Consider the following 14,898-nt stretch of genomic DNA (forward strand, 5'->3'; position numbering starts at 1 on the left):
TAGTCTCTACTTTAAGAGAAATTTAACGGGCTTCTTTTGACAACTTCTATAAAAGAGTACTCTATACCCTATCTATTCCTCTCCCTGTCCTTATCTTGCTTTATTTCTCTGCACAGCATTTATGAAGACTTGACATGTTTTTATTAACTGATTGGTTTTTTTATTCTATCTTTCCTCATAGAATGTAAGCCTCATGAAAGTAGGGACTTTGTTTTGTGTATAAAACTTCATGTACTCACATTTCTTAAATGAAGAAGTTCTATGTACAAAGTGTTTAATTACATGAAATATTATAATTGTTAAAACCCGGAAAAGCTTTTTTTTTTTTCCAAATCACAGACACAGAACTCAAAATTACAGTATACCAGCTGTTATGGTTAATTTTATTTATCAAAGTGGCATAGCCAGGTTACCCGGACAGTTGGTCAAATATTATTCTAGATGTTTCTGTGAAGGTATTTTTCACTGAGATTAATATTTAAATCAGAAGACTTTGCATAAACAGATTACTCTCCATAATATGGGTGAGCCATATCCAATCACTTACAGGCCTGAATAGAAAATGACTAACCTCCTCAAGCAAGAAAGAGGTCTGTCAGCAGACTGCCTCTGGACTTGAACTGCAGCTCCTCCCTGGGTCTCCAGCCTAACTTACCCTGTAGATTTTTGACTCGATAAACCTCCACTACCATGTGAGTCAGTTCCTTAAAATAAAGTCCCAATTCCCATCAAAACTTCTCTCCATCTCACTCTCTCGCTCTACACACACACACACACACACACACACACACCCTGTTAGTTCTGTTTTTCTGGACCCCAACTAATAAACCAATATAAAACTCCCCAACCTTTAAAACACATGTTTTGAAAGAATAAATAATGAAAGGAGAGATAATACCACATTAAGTGCAAAGAAAAGTGTAATTCCAGTTTCACCATTATTCAAAATTATACATGTGTACATATGCACATATATATGTGTATGTGTGTGTGACCAAATGACCAAAGCAATGGACCAAAATTACAATGGTGTTTGTTTGTGGGCAGTGGGATTATAATAATTTTTGTGCTCTCTTCTATGTTTCTAAATTTCCCCAAATTCACATCTATCACTTCCATACGCAAGAAAAAAGTTATAACCAATAACATATAAAGATAAAATATATGTAAAGTTACATTTAAAAACACTAACTTGAAAATGTTGCAAGCCAGTTGGACTCTGAACTTAAGGTTATAAAACATTCCCTTCAGGCTTAAAAAAAAAACAAGTTTCAAGTTAACTGTGGTAACTAAAAACACCCTTGAATTAACAGACACTTTTTCAAAGACAATCATTATCTTAACTCAAAACTACATGTATAACCCTGTTAAAAAAACTTCTGAAAGCTTCAGGACCTGTTTTCTCTAGCTTTTGTAAGCTGGCCTTAAAAAATGTAAATATCATTTTAACTTAAAAAATATAAAACCACAACATGTAATGGTGAGCAGAACCCTGAAAATAAGCAACTAGATGTTAAGTTCATCACATAAAAGAGACAGCTGAGAACAAATACAGACTGAAAAAAGTTTTAAATATATACTTCATAGGCTCTGAAGATCTAACATATAAGCATTTTAACACTAATATACCATAAAGTCACACCAATCCAGAAGCTTTTTTTCCCTTAGCTTTTAATGACTAAGTAACTTCTAGAGCTGCCATTCTTTAATGTACATTTTGGCATTTGCAAATATAAACCAATCTATCACTTCAGTAAATTACCTTTTATAATATGGCTGATATTTCAACACCCAAATATATTCTACATTCTTTTTTTTAAAGTTTATTTATTTTGAAAGAGAGAGAGAGCAAGCATGAGCGAAGGAGGGGCAGAGAGAGAGGAGAATCCCAAGCAGGTTCCACGCTGGCAGTGCAAAGCCCGATGTGGGGCTCTATCTCACAAACCGTGAGATCATGACCTGAGCCGAAAGAGTTGGATGCTTAACTGACTGAGCCACCCAGGCACCCCAAAGTATTACATTCTTAACTATTATAAGATTTAAATATGGCTATGTGTCCATGGTAATTTCCTAATGATAGTTCAGTTCTGGGAATCAATTAATCTACAAGCTACAATACATTTTCAAGCTTCAATGATATGCATCCAATATTATCCTCAGTATTATTCTCTGTGATCCAACTACTTTTAGAATTTTAACTATTAAAATCAAACCTATATAGTAAGCATATATTAGTACATTAGTACATAATACTACTGAATAAAAATTGCCATGGTTTACTTAGCTCCATCCAAACAGGTAAGTCCAAGATCTCTTCCATGGTATCAACAGTGAATGTTTCCCAAAATATCTGAATTTTCCTCATTAACATATTATGGCTTAGTCACCCATTCACTTAAATAGTTGTATAAAATATATTTTTCATCTTGAACTCTCTTTGTAGGTACCAGGTTCCACAAATTATTATGTCCACATAATGAATTAGTATGTTCATTTACATCTTCTCCCCTCTTAAGCTCTAAAAGTTGCCCTTCTCAGTAGCTCTTAAGTTGCCTCGATCTGGTCTTGAAGATTTGGAAGACAAGTTCATGTTCTGTCTCTCCATACTATTTGTGAGTTTTAGACTTTAGTTTGTCTTCTCTCGTACAGCAGACCTTCATCGACTAGATCCTTCCCAAATTCTACTGTATCTTTCTTGAAGTAGCCAGGTTATTAACAGCTTTAAAATTTTGCTCTTTTGAGTCGGATTCTATAGAACTGCTTCCTGTCCAAGCTTACCCACACTGCCAATACTCAACCACAACAGTTCTTCTGTCTTAAATGCTAGACTGCAGTAGGTGGCTTCATCTGCAAAAATGATCTGTGCCTTAAAAAGTGTGAGAACCACTGATCTGGAAGAATAAAAGACTATTTTGTTTTTAATCTTGTAAAGAATTCCTTGAGATCCACTGGTATTCTTGACCCATGCATATAGTTTAATAGCTGGGAAGGCACAAAAGTCCTAAATATATCCTCCTGTGTCGCCCTCCACAAATCTGTGGTAGATGAATTTTCTTGAGGACAGGGCAAAGCCTTTCCTGCTTATAGTAGGGATAAAGCTTTAAAATACCCAGAGAAAGGGGCACCTGGGTGGCTCAGTCAGTTAGGTGTCCGACTTCGGCTCAGGTCATGATCTCACAGTTTGTGAGTTCAAGCCCCATGTCAGACTCTGTGCTGACAGCTCAGAACCTGGAGCCTGCTTCTGATTCTGTGTCTCCTTCTCTCTGCCCTGCCCATGCTCACGCTCTGTCTCTCTCTGTCTCTCTCTCTCTCTCCCCCGCCCCAAAAATAAACATTATAAAAAATTTTTAAGAAATACCCAGAAAAAGGCAACATAATAACTTAAATCAACAATAAATGAATGGGTTACATCATATGTTTTTCTTAGGAAAAAAAGAAGTTGAGAAAGAAGGGCTTGATGGATAAATACATATATCTTGAAAGAGGACAGAGAATATATAGAACAGGAAGGGGATTTTAAAATTAGCCTTTATTCTTAACATTTCATTGGCTATTTGGGTGTGTGTGTGTGTGTGTGTGTGTGTGTGTACAGTGGATCCATACAAACCATATACAACTATATAAAAAGCTGATACATGAAATATATAGTGAGACTTAAAACATAAAGCTTGGGGCGCCTGGGTTGCTTAAGTGTCTTGACTCTTGATTTCAGCTCAGGTCATCCCAGAGTCTTGAGATCGAGCCCCACACTGGGCTCCACACTAAGTGTAGAGACTGCTTAAAATGCTCTCTCTCTCTTTGCCTCTGATCCTCTCCCCTACTCACGCTCTCTCTGAAATAAATACTGTAATTAAAAATAAAATAAAAATATAAAGCTCTAGGATGGCAAGGAGGAACAGTAATGGCCTCTTGAAGTTGCCCATCATAGATTCCATGGTCTGGAAACCAGGAATTCTAGGTTCTGACGTGCTACCGATGAACTGAGTGAGTGATCTTAGTGGCGGGCCATTAATCTTAGTTCAGTTGCTTCATGTGAGGAATAAGTTTAGACTAAATGATTTCTAACTTCCTTCATGTTTTAAAATTCTGTGATCTAAGCCTAGGTTACCTACCTGTGAGATCAGTCCCTTCTGGGAATATGAGGAGTTGAAGTGGTTCATGGATGTCACAAAAATAATCAATCATGTCTTCAAAATGGCTCTTGTCATCTTTCCATTTCCTATGAATGAAGATATAGGCAGCAGCCTGCATGGCCCAACCTAGAATCAATTTAACAAGTATTTACATACAATTTTATTACCAATATCCACATAGTATTGAGTATTTCAATTTTTTTTTTTTTTACTATGGATTAGTTACTATCCTAATCACCTCACGATATACCTTGGGTTAAATAACACCTATACCAGAGAATAGTCTTAAAGGGTTTGCAAAATTCTCAAAAACTTTTTTTCAAGCCAAGCCTAGCTATTAAAATAGCAGGGAAAAAAACTTTCCTAATATTTACCAGTAAATCATCCAAAGTTTTAACAATCCTAACCATTTTAACCAAGGTACCTACAAGAGATATACAACAATATGTTATTAGGCTTATAAAACAGTAAGCAAAGGATTGTTCTCAAGTCATGTATACAAGCATTCTCTTTCATATTTCCCATTCTGTACCAGTCAGTGTCTAAATTCAACTATTTTCAATGCTGGCCACTTCTTTAGATTTTATTGAAAACACAAAATGTGTAATGGGTACTAAACACACTAACCAGAATATACACTGTGATCACAATCCCTTTACACTTAGGGCGAATCAACCTTGCTACCAAAGAGGTAGCCAGCCTTGGACGAGCCATGTTTTACCTAACCAGCCATCCCTTCCTGGCCAGAAATGACTAAAACTAGTGTGGTAAATAGCTGACTTAAGACAGCCAATCTATAGCCTGTTCAATAGTCTATGAAGCACGAAACACTTGGCCCAAACACAGTAACTCTCATGGCCAATCAAATGTTCTCCCTCAGAATTTTACCTGAGACCATGGAGAAAAAGCACTGGCAATATAAAGGTAAATGGATGGATAAAAAAGCAGATACTATGACAGTAGCAGCTGAGGGAAAATAAACATTGCACACTGTAGTACAGATCTAAAAATCTTGCTGAAGTGCCTAAAGTTGATTGTAATCCAGAGCAGAAGACAGTTTTAGTCTCCACAAGCTGGCCAGTCTATGGATCCGCCTCTCGGGTGTCCGTAAGAGTCCATCTCCCTTACAGCCACGTGTATCTTTGCAGTAAGTGGTAGTTCCTTGCAAACAAAGAACACGACTAAAACGATAGTTTTAAAACGTCATTTGGTAAAGACAGTGGCACCCTGGGAATATATAAAAGGATCATTAAGTCATTTGTTAATGATTTTAAAAACCATAAGACTCTTTGGTTTGAATAAGTCCGAGCTAGAATACTGGAGTCTACAAATACAAATGAATACACACCCAACAACCCACTTCAGTGTAGGTCTTGCTGCTGTACTCCCAATTATTAGTCACGCACTGTACTGTCAGTCATATCCATCAGTACTGGACTTGATCCCATCATCTCTCCTCCTTCACCCGAGGACACTGAGGCCCACAGTGTAGCGCCTTTCGGCAGTGTAGCTCTGGAGTGAGATTGCCCGGGTTAGAACCATAGCTCTACCACAAAAGAGCTGTTCAGTCTTTGTCCCTCACCGACTCCAAATGTCAAAATGAGCATAATGCCGTGATAGTATGTACCGAATAGGGATTGTTGTAAGAACTAAGACTTATCACAAACTGCCAATAAATAATAGCTATTATCATTATTGTGATTAAGAAGTTATAATAATACTAAGAATATTATATCAAGGATCATAAAAATGTAACAAGTTCCTATTCACAATATCAAAACAAAAATGCTTTAACGGTCAGTTATATGAATATGCCACAACTTATACTCTTGAGGGAGAGATTTCTTAGCTATTAGGAATAAAGTTAATATGGATATTCTTGTATCTTTTGTCAAACACAAGCACTAAATTCTATAGAGTTGAGTACTCAGGAGTGAAGCAGCTTCATCGCAGGATGTACATATGCCCAGCTTCAGTAGACAGCATGTTTTCGAAGTGATTGTATCAACTGACACTCCCACGGCAACGTATGAGCGCTCTACCTGCTCTATTAATGGCTTCGGCAACTCTAGGTCTTATAGGTCCTTTTAATTTTAGCCCTTCTAATCCAGGTACAGTGGTTTGAGCTTGAATTTCTCTTATGATTAATGACAGTGACAGCCTTTTCATATGCAAGTCTTCGATGTCTTTGTGAAGTGCTTCTCCAAACTTTTTGCACACACATACACAGTAACTCTATATAACTCTAGGTTTCAAAGATGCAATATGCCAAATATCATCCCTCAATCTGTAGCTTGCATTTTCTCTCCCTTAACGGTGTCTTGTTATACACCTAACATCTAACACTAATGAAGCCCAATTTACAAATCTTTTCCTTGTGGCTGGTGCTTGTAGTGCATCATTTAAGAAAATTTTGCCTGCTCCAAAGTTGTGAAGACATTATTCCACGTATTCTTCTAGAAGCTCTACTGTTTTAACTTTCACATTTTGGTTTATAATCCATCTCAAATGAATTTTTATATATCATGTGAAGTAGCAGTATAGGTCCTATTTTCCATATGGATATTCAAATGACAAGTATTGAAAGGACCATGAGATCATTAAATAATAAAATATTTAAAAAGCATTACACAATAAATGAAAACCTATTACTATAAAAAAAAGTATCAAACAAGATAAAAGTATATAGATTCAAACAAGAAATATGTCTTCATTACCACATCTTTCAACCCTGGTCCACCTGTCATAATTTGTTTTATAATCACAGCTAATAGTTTGATGTGACTTATTCTACATTTAAAAAATTCATTACATGTATGATTGGGGTTTTAAAAAAACACTTAAGAGTCATACCTTGTATACTGTTCTGTGATTTCCTTTTTTTCATTTAACGTGTCTATACATATGGATCTACTTCATTTTTTAATACCTGCACTGTATTCTCTACTAGTGTTTCTCAAACCAATTTTAATTTTAATTCCTTAACCATTATTGACTAACAGTTTCGTAAAATACAATAAAATGAATTACTAGGGCAACGATCACACACTTGGAAGTTATAACAATGTCACGACACTCTAAAAATTCCCACCTACTATTCTTCCCTGTTTATGTCCTTAGGGGAACTGCTGTTTCTTTTCCTGACATTTATGTTTCATGTGTGTTGGACTTTGATTTCTTGCCCACCTCTCTCCCCTTTTCTGTCTTTAGCTGAAATTACTAAGTTTTCTCAGCCTCCTTCCTTTGTTCTCTGATGCAGAGGTCAGCAAATTATGGATCAAATCCAGCCCACTGTCTTTGAATGGCACACAATCCAAGAATGTTTTAGAAGATACGAAAAATACATCAAATTCAAATTTCACATTAATGAACAAAGTTTGATTGGAGCTCAGCCATACCCATTTATTTATATAGATTATCCACGGCCACTTCTGTGCTGCAGGGGCTGAGTCAAACAGGTGCAGCAGAGACAGTACTGCCCACAACGCCTGAAATATTTTACTATCTAGCCCTTTATGAAACAGTTTGCTAACTCCTATTCCAGTGATTTGGAAACTGTATACTCTATTTTGTTCTTTTAATGGTCATCAAAGTTTTTTCAACTTTCTATTTTTGACAAACATTTAAACTTCTATAATTATATCAACATTGAGTCAAACAATAATGCTCTCCAAACAAAAAAAGTATGTTTTCCTCTTGTCCCCTTTCCAAAATTTGTATAAATCATCTACTAGTTCTCCAAAGCTGCTATTACTAACACATTCCTTATGCTTCACAGAAACAATTTTTTTTTCATGGAAACAATTTTAATTACTTAGACCTGACTCAAGTTCACTGGCTTCCCTGCTTATCACTGGTTATTTTATCTTATGTCCTTGTTAGTCCTCCTGAAGGAATTTCTTTCAATAAATGTTTGACTCTTTGCATTCCTAAAATGTATTTATTTGTCCTCAACTTTTTGGAGGGTAGTTTCGCTAAACACAAAACTTGAAATTCCAAATCATTTTCCCCTGAGAATTTTAAAGCTTTCTTCCCACACTCTTCCATCATCTAATATGGCTTGTGAGAAACTGGACATCAATCTGATTTGTGGAGATAACCAAATTTTCCCCTCTGGAAGCTTTCATGATTTCCTCTTTATTCTCAGTTTTATGAAATGTGACCTGTATGAGTCTAGGTGAGGCATGTTTTCATTAGTGTCTGCCCAGCAGTCGTTACATTCCTCCAATATGAGTCTTTAACACTGGGACTGTTCTTTTCGGTATTTAAGAAGATACACTTTTCTCCCCTTCATTCTCTCAAACTTTCTCTCTGGAACTTCTGTTAGCTAGATGTTAACTTCTGGACTCATCTTCTACTTTTCATCTCCTTTCAATTGACATTGTGCTCAAGGAAAATCCAATCCATTGGTTTCATCATCTACCTCACTAGTCTGATTTTATCTGGCCTACTTACTGAGTTTATTTCAGCAATTGCCTCTTTAATTTTTAAGACTTACAGTTGATTCTTTCTATAGCAGCCAATTATTACGGACAAACGGCAAAATATAGAAGCTATGACAAATAAGAAGAGTAATAATTTTAATAAAACTGCTCACTGAATGATTGCCATGTGCCCGATATTATTCTAAGCTGAATTGTTAATTCTCAAGACAACCCTATGAATTAGGTAAAATTATTATCCTATTTTATGGATAAGGAAACTGAGGCATACTGAAACTCAAAGAGCTAATCAGTGGTTAAAACCAAGTTTCAGACAGAGACAATCTGGCTCCATAGCTGATGTTTTCAACCAGTGTGCTAAACAGTCTGTCTGCAATATATACTTAAATCTCTTTAAAGGTATTAGGTAAATAAACATAGTTTAAGTTCTTCTAGGAGAACTATATATTCCTCAGAGGTTAGACTTCCCATTTTTTTTTTTAGTACTAGACTCTCTTTAATGCTGTGCATTTTCCTCAAATTTCAATTCTAAACGGTCTTCAAATTTATAAAGGATGTTCTAGACTGAATGATACTGACAGGTAAAATGTATTTCTCCAAACCAAGTGAGAATATCTGTTGCTCCCTTGGGGAAAGGGAGCTGTAGCAAGACTTCTGGGGCTGTGCCATGAAACTTGTCTGATGGCCTGTATATGTCTCAGAAATCCCAGAAAGGGAAGTAAAATGGATGCATCAGTCAGGTTCTTGGACCTTTCTCCTCTGAAGATGGGATTATTCTTCTCCTTTGTGCCTTCACCTTCTCAAATCCATTTGTACATCACTAATGCTTCTGAATCTTTTCTACTCCCTTAAGCTTGAACGTTTTTCTCCCTTTCATAAGAATCATAGGAACAATCTTGTGAATTTTTTTCCCCATGTCATTGCCATCAGTGTATACTTTGTGCTTAAAGCAATATCCACAGTTTTAACATTCTGGAGATCCTCAAACATACATTTTTATGACATTTACTTCACATGTCTATAGCTAGATAAATAACAGTACAATTGATCGTGTCATCTGAAATTAGTCTGTATTACTTGTTTTTTTCATACTTTTCCATTGGAGGGCATTCCATCCATCACCTGAATTTCTAAGACAAGGATTGGGAGTCTGGCAGGTTTATAAAGACAGATTTTGTGCATGCTGGCATGGCTCCTTCTGTCTTCCTTCTAAAACCCCATTTATGTTATCAGCATTGCCTTCTCTTTCTCAAAGCAGACAAGAGTAATCCCCAAGCATACTCTATTGTCAAAAACCACTGTATAATTTTAGAAACTGGTTTTCCTTGGCTTAAATTCTCTTTTATCAAATTTCAGAGTTGTATTAAAAAAAAAACGAATTGAGTGGATTTTTAACATCATGCACTCTTCTGATTAAAAAAAAAGCTCTTTACACATTTTTTTTCCTTTTTTCCACTTCAATGAGGATACAGTTAAGGGAATCATAAAAACATCTGCACTACTCACCTAGTCCTATGAAAACTGAACTTCAAAGATAAATTAATCTGATGTATCACTGTTGTCCATGTATTCATTAATTCATTATGGTATCTACTATGAGACTATAAATGTGACACCAAAAACAACATGGAAGAGACAAATTGTTCTCTTCATTACATCTTCAATCCTAAGGGAATGCTATCCACAGGCATCTAATACATGAGAATGAGTGATATAAACAGATGCAAATTTTTGTACAAACTTACATCACAACAGTCATGAGCAAATACTGTATTTACTGAGGGTGCAGTTATGTACAATGATAATTTACATATAAATCCAGAACAAGTAATTATTTCTCAGAATTTCAACTTTGGTCAGGGTGTTAAATGCTACACAAAGTTAGGGAAGCCCTATCTTCTTTGAACTCAACATTTTATATTAGGTAATGCTGTCTACATCCCTCTCATAAGCTGCTTAACTTGCAAGATAAAAACCAGCCTTACTGCAAATTTCACAGACTCCACAAAGAGATTAACCTATCTACCTGCAGACAGTAGGATGTCGTGCTTGACACTAAGGAAACACCTACCGATGGCTTTTGGTTGGCGAGATAAGGCTCCTTGCTTATAATTTGTGGGTTCACACTAGTGTGGGACTAAAATCTGTCTTTCATACTGGGCAAGATTTCCCATTTAATCAATTTCCTAGATGAATTGACATCTAAGAAGCCCACTGCTGTGCAACATGAATTCCTAAGTGAAGTACATTACTAGTTCTGTACACTGAGAAGAACAACTAGCATGTGATAGACAGAATAATGTCCCCACAAAATAGGTCTATCCTCATTCCCAGACCTGTGAGTATGTGACATGGCAAAAAAGAATCAGCTGAACTTAAGATAGGAAGATTATCCTGGATTAGCCTACTGGACCCAATGCAATCAGAGGGGTCCTTAAAAGTGGGAGAGGGAAGCAGGAAAAGACTCATGTAAGCGAGAGGGATGTGACCAGTCTTTGTTGGCTTTAAAGGTGGAGAAAGGGGGCCAAGCGCAAGGGACTGAGTGTCCAATTAAAGCTGGAAAAATCAAGGAAACCGATTCTATACAAAAGCCTACAGAAAGAAACCAGTCCTGACAATGCCTTGATTTTAGCCCAGAGTCACCTCAGACTGGTAACCTCCATAACTGTGAGATGATAAATGTGTGTTGTTTAAGCCACTCCACTCACAGTACAAGCACTAATAGGAAACTAATACGAGCACAATCAGGGCCAAGATCTCAGTTTCTAATAGCATTCATTAAGAAATGGAACTAGGATTCCTTAGAGAAATGTGGAGTCCAGGGCTGGGGAGGGAAAACACAAGAATCTTATACCACTAGAAAGTGAAAAGTTAAAAAAAAAAAAGGTTAAAAAAAAAAAAAGATGGAGGCCCAAAAAGACACAAACGCCAACCTCCAAGATATTCCACTGGACAAAGCCATACAATGTCAACAACAACGTAATAAGTAATACGAAATTATAACCCAAAGGAAAAAATATCAACAAGTTCATATTGGTATAATTAAATGACTGAATAAATAAATGAGAAGGGACAAATCTTCCTTACAGAATTACAAATAAAATATGTAGACACTCCTCACTGCAGGAGGTAAAGTTCAATACCCACCCCCTCCCAGCCCTTGTATGTGGGCTGCCGTTAGTGAATAAACATATATAAAAAGGGGGAGAAAACAGAAACTTTATGGTGGAGAAACCTGGCAGGCACCACCTTAAGCCAAATGATTACAATTAACAGCACCAGTGATAAGCCATGTTGATATCATGGACCTCCCTGCTAAAATGAGAAGAGCACTTTATCTCCATGGTGCTTTTCCCTCTAACCCATAGCCCCCATCTAATCATGAGAAGATATACAAACTCAAATTGAAGAACATTCTACAAAGTATGCAACCAGTACTTGTCAAAAGCACCAAAATAAAGAGAGACTGCCACTGAATGGAGACTAAGGAAACATGGTGACCAGAAGAAAGGACAGGATCCTCAACTGGCTCCTGGCACAGGAAAAGGACATCTGAAATCCGAATGAGATCTGTAGTTAATGGGATTGTACCCTCTTCTTTTGACACATGTCCTAAAGAAGCTAGGTGAAGAGAAACATTTTTTGTACTATCTTTGCAAGTTTTCTATAAATCTAAAATTATCCCATATAAAAAGGTGTTTAAGAATCAGCTATTAGTTGATCCAAATTTTTGCTTGATTAAAAATATATATATAAACAACCACTGCTTTGCATTCTAAACTCGGAGACCTTAATATTCTTACTTGGGATTCGTTTACCATTTACTTGACTATAATAGTTAAAAGATTATCAGTAATAACATTTCTAAGATATAGTTTTGGCATTATTTGTACCGTGGAGGAACATTTCTAATTCTTGGCTACATCATATGTCCCTGCCTGGTGTTCATTACACAATGGTGTAACACTCAGAAATATCTGACTGCAAGCACAAGGAAAATGTTTACTGTAAGATTTATGATAAGGAATAAGAAAAAAAACCCACAGTTTTTTTTAAACTCCCCTAATAATGACATATATAATAAATCTAACAGCCAATTCATTTTTTCCTCAGTGTTGCAATGCTGCCTTTCTCATAATAAAAAATAAAATAAATAAAATTTCAATTTAGAGAGCCCTCTCTTAGCCACAAGTGAAAGGACAGCTGAAGGCACTGCAGTCCAGTTCTCTATTGACATTAAGGTCAGGGTCCATGGGGTCCACTGGGGCCATCTCTCCTATCTTTTTACTATTATTATAAAGTACTCTTTTCAAAGTTGGCTCAAACTGATCACTGAAAGATTTACTTTGTTTGTGCTTCTCCACTAAATGCAAAACAGACACAAGACCCTAAAGCTCCCCCTAATTCTTTCACTGCTCTCTCCTAAAAATCACCCTGTCATAAAAGCATTCTTTTTAGGTAATTTTTAGAATCTACTTATTAATTTAAGCAAAGGAATCCCTTCATTTTCAGTAGGCATAGGGGTACTGAAAAGCCGAGAATCAAAACATGCTTCATAAGCTCGTATTTGGGAGGCCAAGCAGCCTGAAGCAATGCAAATCTGACTGGGATATTAGAAATGGTACACACCTCTAATTGGGACATCCAACTGAGGTAACCAATTGTATTAACTTCAGTAAGTGATTGCTTGGATGGCCTTAAAGCCCAGAGCAGTTTCTCCCACCCCAAAGAAACTGTAAACTTCCATACAGCTCAGGCTTTAAGTTTTGTTAAGAAGTAAACTAACAAATTCATAAGCTTCATTTAAATTACTTAGATCTCAAGACAATCCTAAAAAGTTACTTAGTTTTCAGTATAATCCTAGAAAGAAGTATAATCCTGGTATACAGCCTGGCACATGACTTAACTGAACTGAACCTTTGTTCCCAATGGGTTTCCCTCCCTCCCTGACCACCCCCCGCCCCCGCCAAAAAAAGGCATCAAAACTCATCTCAGCCAAGTAACTCTGGCAACTGAAACTATAAAATCAACAATTACAAGAACTTATTTTGCAACTAGAATTGCTAAGATGAAACTTATCTTTGCTTTGTATCTGAAAAGACACAGATCTGAATGTGATATCTAGCCACAGAACTAAAAGGTTTAATATACTGTACTATATTTCATTTGATGGTTTTCATAAAGATTTTGATTCATGATAAGCACTGAATAAAATGTACTGAATGAGTAAATCAATCATTGGATATTTTTCTTTAGAGCGTGGTGAAATGGGGAAAGCAAATTTTTGGCCATGAATGACAGAATACTAATCTGTAAGTCATATAAACAATCTGGATTTATGTTTCTTACATAAAATAAAGCTGGCCCCAAGGCTGGTTCGGAGGCCAGGCTCTCGTATTCTACTCCGCCATCCTCTTGGACACAAGACAGCTGCGGCAGCTCCAAGTATGATGTGCTCTAACAATAATGTCCCAAGCAGGAAAGAGGCAGCTCCATCCTCCCTTCATCAACTCTTGCCCTTTGATGAAGGAGGAAATCTTCCTTAGAGCCTCCTGACACACTCCCTCCCTTTTGTCTTGACACTGGCTATTAGGAGGCAGAGAAAGTATCAGGTATTTTCATCCTGTCATGAGATGTATACATTAATAATAATAAAAAAAAACAGTTCACTGTCAAAAATGGTGAAACATCATCTCTGTGTGGCCTTTAGGTGTTTAGTAATAAATGCAACAACACAGGGAACAAGGCTGCTGCGAAATCTTCTATAATTTAGATACAAGAAGAAGCCAGACATTGATCAGTTTCTTGTGGTTTAGCCATACAAAAGTTTGCTGTGAGAGTAACAGCTACAGTATAGGTATTAAGTAGCCAGGATTTGTCTAGTTAGTAACCAGGAACCCTTGACGAGAAGTCCCCTTTGAAGAAAGGGTCACAGAGGGACCTTCAAATATGTTTGTGGAAGAGATTCCTTCCCGGAAGGCCAAACCAGTTGTTAGCCTGGATGATGAACACACTTATCTAAGGTAGGCGACAAAACTCATGTCTTGGTTGTACCAAAGAAACTAGTGGGGCTGGGATGTTAGTGACACCAAGTCTTGTGAGAGATTTCTCCAATTAGAAATTTATTCCTCTTCCTCTTCGAGTTGTGAAGTAGCACTAATTTTTTTCTTAGTTGACACACAGTGTTAGTTTCACGGTGATTTGACAACTCTGTATGTATGTCATGCTCAGCACAAGTACAGCGACCATCTGTCACCATACAATACTATTACAATACCACTGACTACTTTTACCTATCCTGTACTTTCCATCCTTGTGATTAT

The 14,898-nt window shown here is 36.6% G+C and overlaps 1 protein-coding gene across 1 annotated transcript in view; it reads right to left on the reverse strand.

Moving 5' to 3' along the window:
* The window catches only part of LCLAT1 (lysocardiolipin acyltransferase 1), a 182,561-nt gene that overhangs the window by 71,004 nt on the left and 96,659 nt on the right, over positions 1-14,898 (reverse strand). The window contains exon 4 of the mRNA XM_047068456.1: positions 4,113-4,259. Within this exon, the coding sequence (XP_046924412.1) occupies positions 4,113-4,259 (147 nt within the window). The remainder of the gene's footprint in view (positions 1-4,112; positions 4,260-14,898) is intronic.

Source organism: Lynx rufus, unplaced genomic scaffold (genome assembly GCF_022079265.1).
Source record: "Lynx rufus isolate CCGP_SWC_20201006 ecotype Redwood Valley unplaced genomic scaffold, mLynRuf1.p SCAF_8, whole genome shotgun sequence".
Taxonomy (NCBI): Eukaryota; Metazoa; Chordata; class Mammalia; order Carnivora; family Felidae; genus Lynx; species Lynx rufus.